The sequence below is a fragment of the Conger conger genome, chromosome 9, assembly GCF_963514075.1.
Source record: "Conger conger chromosome 9, fConCon1.1, whole genome shotgun sequence".
Classification (NCBI taxonomy): Eukaryota; Metazoa; Chordata; class Actinopteri; order Anguilliformes; family Congridae; genus Conger; species Conger conger.
The window spans coordinates 32303260-32316897 of NC_083768.1; the positions used below are offsets into that span (position 1 = coordinate 32303260).

A 13638-nucleotide genomic window follows, 5' to 3' on the forward strand; every position below is an offset into this window, starting at 1 on the left:
GATGAAGGGATTTTTGGACATCTTGCATTCTTTGTCAGGAAATATTTGTAAGATATCCTCTTTTTCAGTAATGTGATTATGTTCTCCCTGATTATGTGGACGCATCTGATCACCCCCATATTCTTTGTGAAATCGGACCACCAGCAGTGGAGTTTCGCTCATTTATCTGTTCTCTGATCATATACAAATTTACACAATGAAACTAGGATACAAAGAAATATATATATAAATATAAATCTAAATCACAAACACCAATTAAGCACAATGACATTTTTCATATTTTATTGAAATAAACTGCTATTGAAAGCTAATTGTCATCAAAACAAGGAAATGTTTGAAATCTTTTATCAAGAAAAATACTGCGCTTAAAAAATTGCATATGGCTATAGGGTTATGTCCCAAAAGTAAAAAAAATTTGGTTGTCCAAAATCAATATCTAAGGCTTGCTCTGACCCTTTCCCAAGCTTTTATATTTAACGTAAATCCTGCCTCCAAACTAATGCATAGAAAACGTAACCATTCTAACACTTTTCACCCTAGCCTTAATTCTAACCCTTAAACCTGATTCTTACCTTTGTTCAAAAATGCACTTTGCTAGAAAAATGACATAGGATGTGTGTGTGTGTACTGTTGCACAACATCCCTCAGTGTGTGTGTTGGCATGCCTTTGTGTGCGTGTGAGGCTTCACTTAACAGCAATATGGTTTGTAACATTTTGTTTCACAGTGACAGATTAAGCTTAGTCCTGTATGAGGAATCTCCATTCAAAATTGAATTTAGTCTAGGATCAGGCTTTCAAACTGGCTTCAAATATGATGCTGAAGACACAAGCTCTTCTCTACAATGCAGGAACTCTACACCAACAAGTGTGCAGCTCTTGTCTCTATGAATCAAAGACATTGATGGCACTGCCATCCCATTTAAATCACAACAGAAGAAAACCATGTTAATGACATCGGTCATTTAATTAATTACCCTACATATCCCAGCAGAAGTAGTTTTGTGTAGTTTTGTATATGTTTCTTAAAAGGATGCCTGGAAGTGTTTTTTCATTGCATTCTTGTTCTCAACTAATACAAAATTAGTTGAGAACAAGTGAATGCTACAGTCATATACTGTATATCAACAAATATAAATGTTGAATTTGCCAAATTTAATTCAGTATCAAACATTTTCAAAGCTCTTCTGAGGATGTATGCAGTTCTATTTTATTCATCTCAACTATCCACGGTAGAAAAATATTTTCAGTGTATGAATGTATCAGTGACCTTACTTAAAGACCCCTTTGAAATATGTCTTGATATTTCTATAGGTACAGTATGTACAACATATATAACAAATTCCTGTGTCCCTGTCTGATGTACACAGACTCTTTATCTGCTCTAATAAAGTGCCGTTACCGTGGCAATGCAGTCCTGAGTCTCCACTGGAAGAGGATCAAACGAGAGGCATCAAAGTGTTCGTGTCCCTCTCGATCCTTGACTCTTGCACCCACAGCATTAAAAAAGAGCAAACGTTCAAGCTGCTGGAGTCTCCATTTTGAGAGCCGAGACCTCGTGTCCGTTCCGTCCGTACCATATCTACGCTGTGAAAAAATAAAATGGCTGCTGTCTTAGCCCGGACGCAAGAAGATCAGGGTGACCACCAGAGCGCAGAGCAGGTCCCCCAAGCCACCGCTGTGACCCTGTCCGCAGCCCCCGCTCAGCCGCAGGGGCAGGTCGGTGACCTCCGACACCTGGCTGCTGGTGGAACACTGGACCAGCGGCATCTGGTAGGACGTGGCCCTCTTGTCGGGCCGGTCAGGGCTGGAGCCGTCGCTGGGCCTCTGCCCGTTGTACAGGAGGTAGCGCCCGTGGGCGTCTTGCTCCATGCGGAAGAGTTCGTACTCGGTGTGGGGCAGCCGGATGCCCAGGGCCACGCACCCCTGGGTGAGGGTGACGTCCTGCTCCACGCCCATCTGCCAGGACCCCTCCACCCCGCACTCGTCCCCGCTGAAGACGTTCAACAGGGAGGTGGTGGCCAGGTCCATGGGCTTCACACGCATGTGGTTTACTGGAGACAGAGATTACAGAGATGTAGTGTCCAATTTACCATTTCAGAAAGTGAAAACAGTAAGTGGCAGCCGCAGATCATACCTTTGAAGACAAATTCAGTCCCGCCCATGACGAGTGTGGAGTGTCGCCCGTGGCTGTAGCGCCCCCTGGCGTAGATGGTGAAGGTGGGGTGCTTGCAGACAGGGTCTGAGTAGTGGAAGTAGTGTCCTTCCCAGGTGTTGTTAGTGTCGTGGAAGACAAAATGGCGGGTGAGGAAGAGCACCTCTGGCCGCACCTCGCAGCGCTGGCTGACCCACTGTCCGTGCAGGCCGACGGTCAGCTCAGCCCGGGGGGGGAGGATGGGTGGGTGGTGCTCGTCTGAGCGGTAAATGATGCGGCAGGCAATACAAGTCTGGTCATGGTTCTGAAAGCAAACCAGTCAAACAGTTTAACCCCTGACCTACGAGGTAGAATTGCTAAAACATCCATTACACAACGGTAATGCTATGTCACCAGTGTGCTAATTGCAAATGAAAAATCACGCCCAAGTTTGGGCATGTGTGTATACACACCCACTCATCCCAATGAAAAACATGGTGCTGATGATAGTTTCTGTCTATGCCCCACCCTGGAGGGTGTGGCCATCTAATCACTGGCTGTGGACTGTAATTAGTGATTCATGGGCGGGTCTAAGACTGATTTTCATATGGTGATTAAACGCGCAGCACAATTTTTACCGCTCGCCAAAATACGAAATACTCGCAAAACCGAAAACCCTTCAGTTCCTCTTGCATTTCCTCAGCTGGAAAACTGCGAAGTACCGAGAACTCGTTTTTTTCGGGGTAAACAGCCTGCAAATATTCTAGCTATCCTGTGTAATTTGAGGGCGTCGAAGCACCAATTTAAACATGCGTCATATGGTTATAGGCTCCAATAAGAAACAAATAAAATTACAGTGCTAGGTAAATCCCCCCTTGGCCTTTTTTTAAAACGTGTGGTTTTTCCATGCTGCTTCATTAGCTTCTCATTTAACTCTTTGATTAGTTGCTTTAGAAAAAAACATCTCAAAGAGCCTGATCCTCTACATCCTCACTGCGATCTGCTTTCTGTGCTCTCTCAGGGTGATCAAGCAATTTATGGGCAAAGAAAAAAAGCCCAAAAATGCAGACTATGGTCTAAGACCATAAACCTTTTCAGCTGGGCTGTCTGCAGAGCTGGGGCTTTCACGGCGTAGTTTGGTCGTGATTCATATTCACCGCCCTCTCCTGTCAAAGGTAGATTTTTACTATTTCTCCTCTTTCATTCATAACAGACCCAATGCATTGCCTAAATATTTTGTCTTCCCATTGGAAACAAAACATCTGGTGATATATTTTCTTGGCTGATGTGAATATTCATTACATTTGGTTTCTCAATAATGCAAATGTCCTTAAAGCCAGCTGTACAAAAGGACCCAAATGCAGATCCATATGCAGATCCATAACAAAACATATATTTTCAATGATAAGAAACTGATTTCCCTTTGCTGTGAGTTATGGGGTATACCGCTTGACAGTGTAAAAACAGCAGACGGGGAAGAGGCAGGTCTCTCAAACACACAACATGTGTGCAGAAGATGTGCAGTTTCTCCAGTGTGTGGAATTTGCAGCTCGTAAAAGGCGGGCTCCTGGCTGGTCTGGCCAGGCAGGGGACAGGTACGCAGGAGGTCATTCCGACCTCTCCCTCCTGACCCCTCTGCGCTGGCACCATGCGCTCCAGCATTCCAAGGCTCCGGAATTTGCCGGCTATCATTACAATCAGCATAGTTTGGTGAAAGACAGCGTTCGGAGGGCAACGGTTTCCTGGATATTGCAGCTTTGACATTGAATCACGATTGACCGTAGAATTAATTAAAGTGAACCTGAAGTTTCTGCCATTACATGAAAAAGAACCAAAATCAAAAGAGTTTATTAAATGTTTTAAGTATTGTGGCGTAGACTTGGAATTGGGGTTCAATCTGTAGGTAAGTGTGTGAAAAGATTCTCCATAATATTTTTCCTTAGATACTCAAATATACTTTTTTGTTGCCATTTTTTCCTTAAAATAACTATCTTTGAAGTTTCAGTGCAAATATCTCGTTTTCCTAAACTAAGAGAAGTGTTTCATAGTACTTTGGCGACTTACGGGGCGACATGGCTCAGGCAGTAAGAGCAGTCGTCTGGCAGTCGGAGGGTTGCCGGTTTGATCCCCCGCCTGGGCTGTGTCGAAGTGTCCCTGAGAAAGACCCCTAACCCCCAAATGCTCCTGATGAGCTGGTCGGCGCCTTGCATGGCAGCCAATTGCCGTCTGTGTGTGAGTGTGTGTATGAATGGGTGAATGAGAAGCATCAATTGTACAGCGCTTTGAATAAAGGCGCTATATAAATGCCTACCATTTACTTTGAACATAGAATTTCAAATGTCCTGAGGTGGTGGCATCTCAGCTGGGTGTGTAGTGTAGTATATTAGAGAATTTTCCTTCATGTCATCCCATGAACAGCACTTCATCCATCCAGCCTGCTGCTCATCCTTATCCCTCTAATATAGCCTTAGGCATGCATGAAATCCCAACTGGAATTTGCTCTCCGGAATAATTCATATGCTGTCGGATTCAAAAATTCTGAGAATACCACCTGCTGATCACCACCAGCGATAACTTTCCTGTTCCTGGCATGAAGGGCAGACAGACATTCTACCCATTTCCACTCTGCTGCCAAGATTCTTACCTTAAAATGTGGTTCATTGGAATTATGACTAGTTTTATATTGCTACTGGGAAAGTGATCTGATTTATGTGACCTGTTGCACTCACAATCAGCTTTTTGTTCACTCATTTTGTAAGCATAAATTTAAGATATATCTCCTACACAGTTATAAATATTCAAACACCATCCTGAGTGAAAGGGTCATCAAATTCTCACCGTTCTTTACACCAAATAGCAGAGTAATAATTTAGGCTCTTCATTTTTCAGTTATAATGAAATGAATAACCAATACAGACTGACGCATTGAGGAGAGAGCAGTCAGTAAAGAGTGCACAACATGACTAATGTGCACACATAGTCGCATGCACGCACGCACACAGGCACACACAGATCCACACACACACACACACACACACACACACACACACACACAGCTTTCAGGTTTGACCTCAGGTCGGAGCCCATAGTGCCTCTTCTCAAATTCAAATTCAAATGTACTTTAATGGCACGATTGATTTTTTCTGTTGATAAAAATGCAGCAGCTCTCTGACCTTGGCGTTCTGCAGGGCGGCCTGGTAGCTGGAGGGCCGGTAGTACATCCTCTGGGCAGGCTCCGTGTGGATGTCTCCCAGGAAGAGCTCCTCCACCAGCTGGTCCAGGTTGTGGTGCAGGTACTGCTTCTCCACCCGCAGCAGCTGCAGCTCGTGCAGGGCGAAGTTGAGCCCGCGGGAGCAGTCGCAGCTCCCCTCCTCGCTCAGCAGGTCGTAGGCCACGCCCGGAGCCCAGGGTTCGGCCCCCTGGCAGGCGCGGCTGAGGCGCAGGGCCAGGTCCCTGGCCGCCGTCTCGCTGTGGCACACCAGCTGGATCCGGTGGACCTGGTACTCCGCCTCCGTGCCCCCGCGAGTGATCCAGGAGGCCTGCCGCGGCTTCAGACGCCCACGGATCACCAGGGTGTAGGCGGGCGTGGTGCAGTGGTTGTCCCCGTAATAAAACTGGTGGGCCTTGAAGGTATGGTTTTGGTAAAACCGGTACGACCTGGTAATGAATTCTGGGCCAGGTCTCACCTCACAGCTGTCAGGACAAAAAGCCATCAACTAGAGTAATGCTAAATGTAACAGAGTAATACTAAATCCACCAGAGTAAGGTTAAATGTGCTAGAGTATTGCTAAATTATTTGGAGCAATGTTAAATGCATCAACGTTATAAGAGCACCTGAATAGTGTTAAATGTACTGGATTAATGTAAAAAGTGATGTCAAAACTCATCTTTTCATATGCCACCTCAGTGTTTCTATACGAAAAAAGCAAAGTGAAAAAACTTGAAGCGAGCACCCCAGGACAGTACATGTAAGGACTAATCTATCTAGATCAGTGGTGCAGAACAAGGACTGAACCATTTCAGGATTTTGTGTCAAGTTCTCTTAATTATTTAAGTATCTCAATCATATCTTGATCTGACATTCGTATAAGCAACAGCTACAGCCACAGACTGAGTGTATCCTAAAGATTTTACTATGTCAAGTACAGGAGTGAACCAGCATAATTTATAGAGCAAAAAAATTAAAACAAAGTTATTTTTATGGTCTCACCAATTTGACCATAAAAGTGTAGTTATGTCTAACCTGGTGGACACCCAGTGACCCTCAATGTTAGGGGGCATCTGGACGGAGATCCTTGCCCCATTGTGGAGGTGTTTCAGCATGTGGGAACACTGGTTGTCCTTGGGGTGCCATCTAAAGTTCTTCTCCAAGGACAGAGGGCTGGTCCTGCTCTCAGAATACAGCAGTGTGGAGCCTTCACCCCAACCTAGCAGAAAACAACCCTCAGACACAGCCCCACTATATACACTCACACAGCACTTAATTAATTAGACATGTACACCGGCTTGTTAATGTAAAGGCATTCAGCTGTTTTTCAGACCAAATGTCAGAATGGTGAATAAATGTGATCTAAGTGAGTTTGACAGTAGAATGATTGTTGGTGCCAGACCACCCTGTCACGCAAAACACAATAGTCTCTAGAGTTTGCAGAGAATGGTGGGAAAAACTAAAAACATCCAGTGAGCAGCAGTTCTGCAAGAACACCTTGTTAATGAGAGAGGTCAAAGCAGAAGGGCCAGACTGGTCAAAGCTCACAGGAAGGTGACAGTAAAGCAAATAACCACAGATTACAACAGTGGTATGCAGAAGAGCATCTCTGAACACACAACGCTTCAAACCTCTAAAGTGGATCAGCTACAGCAGCAGAAGACCATTAAGTCTAAGAAATAAGTCTAATGAATACCTAATAAAGTGCTCACTGAGTGTACGTGAATTACAGTCCAGCAGAGGGCAAAGGAGGATTGACTCTAAAGCGGGGGTGGCCTGTAGCGTACTGGTTAAGGTAAATGACTGGGACATGCAAGGTTGGTGGTTCTAATCCCGGTGTAGCCACAATTAGATCCGCACAGCCGTTGGGCCCTTGAGCAAGGCCCTTAACTCTGCATTGCTCCAGGGGAGGACTGTCTCCTGCTTAGTCTAATCAACTGTATGTCGCTCTGGATAAGAGCGTCTGCCAAATGCCAAAAATGTTATGTAATATGACTCAGTTCAACTCCTGTCCCAGAGGATCACAGTGCCAGTGCTTGTTTTGCATTATGCCAGAGTTCAAAAAACTATTTGGCCAGATAAATTAAACTCTTGTCATCACTCTAGATATGCTGGGGAGATATTTAGGTGATTTGTTCTAATTCTTTCAAGGACTTGAGTTACACATATCTCTTATACTGTTACACTGTGATCTGCAGACAGGGTTACAGAGTATAATGTTCTCATCCTAATTAACCCTTTCAGTCCCTATCGCTGTATGAAGTCACTCCACTCAAATCCCAAGGGCTTTTGGCTTTGGTTGAGAAAATTGAGACAGTTCCGAATTTCTGTCTGTCTCTATCCTAGTTCTTGAAACATTTGAAACTGTATTAATACTTTTTCAGCATCAGTGGTTCCAGATTCAGGCTTCCAGTATACAAAATTGCACCTTGAAGTTCAGAACAAGAAATCTCCCTGAATGCAATAGTTTTATGTGAAACCTTAGATGAAGGCTGGGCATTTTTCTTTCCGTGCCACAGGCCAATATATTTCATGCTTACACGTCTTATTTCTCACCGGCTTTGTTCATTATTATACCTTCTGAAACGTGACTCTTCTGCCCTCGAGTTTTTCATGACTCACTTGGTTGCATCAGTCCCTTTCTTCCAGGTGTTTTGGTGCAGTTGCATTTGTGTGAGCGGTCCGATTAGGATTACTGTTACAGTCACACCATCTGCTGGATTTAGAATCCAAAGCTTTCCTTTTCCAATATAGTGAATGCTGATTATTGACTTGCCTGATTTTCTTGTCAAAAATCTGATGGTACCAGTGTTGGGAGAGAGCACAGCTTTATTAAAGGGATACTTTTGCCTCAGAAAGCAGCAGAGCGATTTCACTTGCAGAAAATCTCTGGAAGGCTGCCAAAGCCTTTATTTTCTTTTTTTTGGTTCTGAAAAGGAGTTACACATCCTATCTGAGGGACCTTCAAAAGGTGTGTTGTGTAAACAGCACTCTCTTAACCTGAATTGTCACCGATACATAAACGGCAGCAGGTCTGAATGGTAATGTAATATGCAGTTATATCCCTCATCCTTCTCTCTCTTTCGGTTTGTGTCAAAGGTAGAAGGCCATTTTCAGAATTACCACAGTACACATACATTAAAACACAAGTGCTTTACAGAGTGCGAGAGCCATATAGATGTTGCTGAATGGTAGCGAATTCTCAGTGCAACAATCAACCATGCCCAAGACATCCCCCAGGTGTTATACAGCATCTGTCTCTCACAGATGCCTGAGATTTCATGTGCTCTGTGCTCTTTGCTCTCATATAAAGGGCTTTCTGTTCATTCTGCAGTGAACTTCATAAAATATTATGTTTATTAATACAGCTCAATGCTATAGCTAATACTACTCAATGCTATATTTTGCATTTTTTAGACGTTAGAAAGAACCATAGCTATTAGAAGCTTGCTTGAGCAGAGGTTTGAAAGCATTGGCTCCTCCAGACATATTAATAAAATCAATAAAATAATTTATATATTTCCATTTCTACAAGCAAATCTTTCATTCATTTTCTAAACGCTTCAAAACAACACTACTGATTATGATGACGATTATGAATACAGTGCCTTATTGTGAACAATTGTCATTGTGAATACATCTTCAAATGGATTATGAGATGACTGGGTCCATTGCTCAGTCCATTTGCATTAGAGATGCCCTTGTCCTGGGCGGGGCCCGATTTCACTCCACATGCATTCAGAAACCCATTTAACCCCTTTACTGCAGCTGCGTTTCTATTAGGGCTACGGAAAACAAACACCTTCCTCAAGTGTACAGTGCTGTTCCACTTCAGGACGGAGTGAGACTGAATGAGCTTGCAAGAGTCAGGAACAGCAGCTACACTTAAAAAAAATTCACTACAGCGAACACAGTTTTCTGAAACACAAGCAGATTGAGGTTATTTTGCCACTTCTACTAGCCCTCTATCTACATGAAATCCCATGCAAATTCCAGAGCTTTAAACCACCGACAACGTTTCGCTCTCTCGGCCCCAGAAAAACTCTAACTCCATCTCATTTAAAATGGAGAAAACCAAGGCTTGTCTGACCATGCGATTCCCCAATCCGATGCAAGTCTTAATTTGAACACTGGGCACCCTTAGTGCTGCTCCCCATGGTAAGCCATCTTGCTATGCATTCCTGGTAACAACAGAGACTGCTATATAAATTATATTTTGTGTGTCACTCTGTCTTGCTTTTAAAAATGAATAATTTATCATGAGCTTAGGTGGATTTTCTTTTTGCATTCCTCCGTGAGTAGGCATATCTGAAATAACTGAACTAAGCCTCGGCTACATAATTTTTTTATTATGCCAGTAATTTGTCTAAACACAAGATAATAAATAAGGGGTCATTGCTTCAAACAGAAATTGTTATTAGCATGATATTTGCTTTAAATGTCCTCTATTGTGGAAAATGACATTTCCCTTGCTATGTGAATTATATAGGAGTTCAAGGTGCTATCAAAACACTGTGAAAGTATCTTTAAAGACACATGTCTTTAACAAAGCTGTTTGGACTTCCGTGAAGTTGTGACATCACAAAGAACGCTCAATTGCTTCAGCAGGGCCCACCATGTAGCTGGAACAAATCCAAGCGCTAGGCACAGATGGGGTTCAGTTCGTTGGAGCTAACCAGACAATCAGAACAGAGGTTCATTGATATCAAAACCTTTAAAGACACAATCACTAAAACAGCCAGTTCTTGGTCAGCTCATGAGAGCTTAACATTAACATTTAAAACTGAGATTGTTTTTGTAATTTAAAACCACACAAACGTCTTCGTATGGATATCAGGACCTAAAATAAAACAATGGAAATGCGTACAAACAAAATTGAAAAAAGCTTACAATTATTAAAGAGGCTATTATCAAATCACTTGATACCAAATGTAAGGACATCAGTACAAATGATCAGTACTTTTTCATTTGAACCGTGTCAAGGACAGAATAGTGCCTGTAACAGGCTGCAGCAAGTGTCTGTTTTTAAATTACCATTGCGGTTCATTCATCACTGAGGTCCCCCCCCCACTCCAGATTTACAGGGCACAGTAAACCAGACTGACATTCATTTTTTTATTGCTGTTAGGAAAGGCTGCAATAATGTGTAAGTTAATTGAATGTTACGTTCACTTAAACCCACTTTAGAATGAGTGCATTTTAAAATATCCAGTGTGTGAGTTTATATGAAGTTTCAGCCTGTTGGCCTCCAATGGAATTCCAAACAAATTATATTTGTCAAATTTAAAATGATCAATGGGCATGCACACTAGCCTAGGCCTAAACACCTGGCATGGCTAATGCCTAGACTGTCAGTGTGGATTGACCAGATGGTTAAACGTGGTGTGCTTATCTGAGTTTCAATGTATTTATTTTGTTGTATTGACGATTCCAGTAGAAGCAACTATCATTTTGTGTTGGTTGTATCAGCTCTCATGTGACAGTTATTGATATATTAATACTGTGGTATAAAATAAAATAAAAACAATTCTAGACAGTGCGGGAGGACAGGAATAGCCTAACATATATGACTTGTCTTTATTGCCATTAGAAGTATGCTAGTATGCCACAAATGAATGTTGTACTATATTTTTGCCACATAAATGGAGAGAGAGAAGTATTATATATTATATACTATCTACTACTCTACTTGAGTAGAGTCGTAGATGGAGACGTTAAATTAACTCGAGTAGAGTAGGCTACATTTGACTGTATTAGTGCAGAGTTGTTTGAAGCAACTGAGCAAAGAGCAGCGCGCATAAAGTGAGTCAAACACGCTCCTACTGCTCGGCAACAAATTGCACCCCATTTTGAAGCATTGTTACTCACCTACAATCAAAAGGAGCAGCACTATTGTGCTGTTCATTGTTCTGCATGTAGAAAATAACACTTCGTTAATTTTCGTTCCTATTTTCACGTATCTGCTGCTGTGACCAGTAAAGTGGCACTTGGGAATGTAATCCTATATCAATGTGGGAATAGCGCCGCTTCCAGACCACAAAGAGTCCTTGATGAAAAAGTTGTTAAACTACCGGCAGTTCAACATCCGTTTTCTTCCGAGTAAGGTTATCCTTTATCCCGAGACGAGTGTCCCTGCAGCTGGACTGCGACTCGAAGTCCAAGTGAACACTGCGGTCGTTTCCCGAGAGAACGTAAATGGAGGTGGCCTATATTTTGTTTCCACTTTTCAGGTACCAAACTGAAAATTATTTTCCTTAAAATAACCGTACTCATGCACTGCACATTTTCCAGAAAGACAGTGAGCGAACTGTCGATGCTAGATTACATTGTTTAACAAAGCAGCTTCGTCCTGCGCGTCCACTGTCCCCCGCCCCTGAACCACAAGGAGGAGCAAAGAGACTCGGGGTGTAGACATGCGGCGCTACATCAAACCAGTGGGATTTTTTTGAAATCTGAATTTCAACCCCTTTGCGGGGTTATGCGTCTAACGAAACTATGGCTTAATGCTTGAACCTCAAATACAGACGTTGTTCGCAGCATTTAAACTAAGTAAGATCTATGTCTGAATGCTGTGGTTGAATTTTTTAGAGATTCTTAATTTAAAATCACTAAAATAATTAAGCAAACCTTTCAATGCAATACATTTAGTTCAAAATACCAGGCAAAATACAATGTGACATTCATTTAGACTTTCTCATTATAATAAAATAGATATAAGCAGGTGGATGTGATGAATAGCCTACAGTAATATTCAAGTTAAATTAGCAACACATAATTACAAACCCCATCGTAATTTCAGCTCCAGGAATATATATTATTCGGTGTGTATTGTTCTTGGTTGATTGCTGATGTGTTGCTACATGTTGAATCACTATATTGGACTGGGTACTCATATAGTGTTTTAAAAACTGCACAAGTGAGTATTCAGAACATCCACTCTAATGTACAGAATAGAATAGTTTATTCAGTCAATGTGACATTTAAATGCGTTAAAATTTCTAATGAGCAGTGTTTTTTCACTCTGACGAGTGTCATATTTAGCCTCTAATGGAGACTGGACAGTTATTACACTTATCTGAAGTGCCACTGAACCTGAGAATGACCACCCTCAGCTTTGTCATGTTGCACTTAAACAGAATAGTTATGTCAGGACCACTTCTGATAAGACCCCTACTCCAAAGTTGGAAAAGTCTAAAGCAGCACATTCAGCAGTTTGGCTGTTGGCCATCTGATAAACTTGGTAATACAAACTTGGTAATGCCCAAATGAAGTGTAAAAGGGCTTTTATTTTTGCCTCAACACATTATCATTTATGTGTTCTGGAATATTCTATGTATTCCCCTTGTTCTTCTTTCTCTTGTGCTCTTTTTGCCTTGAAAAAATGTATTTTTCAAAGCCACTGTCACATGTCAAACAGCATGGGTTGTCAAAGGAAACTGAATGAAAGTACACTCCCGGTAATAACAGACGAGTCAGAACAGACACAGAGCAGTGTAAGCAGTCTTCCCACCATTATGAAGACAAACGAGACACAGAGGCATTTGTGATTTTCTGTTTTTTTCCTATGTTTTGAAAAGGCATGAAAAACAGTGGGTGGATTTTTTTTGTTGCAAGGATTAAGGCAAGCTGATTAGCATGAAGCCGAATAGAGGCAAACAAGAACACACAAAAAAGAAATAAAAACCAAAATGACTGAATTGCTCTCTAGAGGGTTTTGTGCAGTTACACTCTGAACCGCAGCATTCTTCAGGGATTTCGGTCTAGCATAAGACAGCCTCCAACTTTAATGCTCAAGGCATGCACCGCCCAAGAAGCTGTCAGTCATATGCATTTGGTCTTCATCTTTTGCCAGATCCTGCCCCTTTTTAAAATGGCATTGAAATGATATTCACCCCTCTGCCAGATGCATAGCCTTCCTGAACCACAGTAATAAATGTATTTGGTAGTACTGATATAACGCATTTCTTTAGTACAAGAACTTGAAAAAGGAAATTAGCTTCAGTAATAATAACAGATAAAACTGTCCAAAAGGAAAATGCACACCTTTCTTTGTGAGGGACAGACCCTGGAATTTTGAAAGGAAAACTTAAAAAGAAAGCTCTGCTGAATATATAAATGGAAATCAATGTTAATGTCTGAAGAGTGATTTTTAAAACACATCTCCAGTGAGGAAATGTCTAACCAGTCAGTATCTTTTGGATGCTCATGTGTGTTGATTGATGGGTGTTGATTACCATATACACAATGATAAAATGTTCTTTGGTGTGGATAATTGTTTATCGTTACATTTCTTGGTCG

At 42.0% G+C, this 13638-nt stretch overlaps 1 protein-coding gene across 1 annotated transcript in view; it reads right to left on the reverse strand.

Annotated features, from left to right (window-relative positions):
* Positions 1–1612: 1612 nt before the first annotated feature.
* Positions 1613–13638, reverse strand: part of LOC133137634 (protein APCDD1-like) — a 30730-nt gene continuing 18704 nt past the window's right edge. The window contains exons 2-5 of the mRNA XM_061255974.1: positions 6376–6575; positions 5306–5825; positions 2136–2457; positions 1613–2052 (exon numbers count right to left, since the gene is read on the reverse strand). Of these exons, the coding sequence (XP_061111958.1) occupies positions 1613–2052; positions 2136–2457; positions 5306–5825; positions 6376–6575 (1482 nt within the window). The remainder of the gene's footprint in view (positions 2053–2135; positions 2458–5305; positions 5826–6375; positions 6576–13638) is intronic.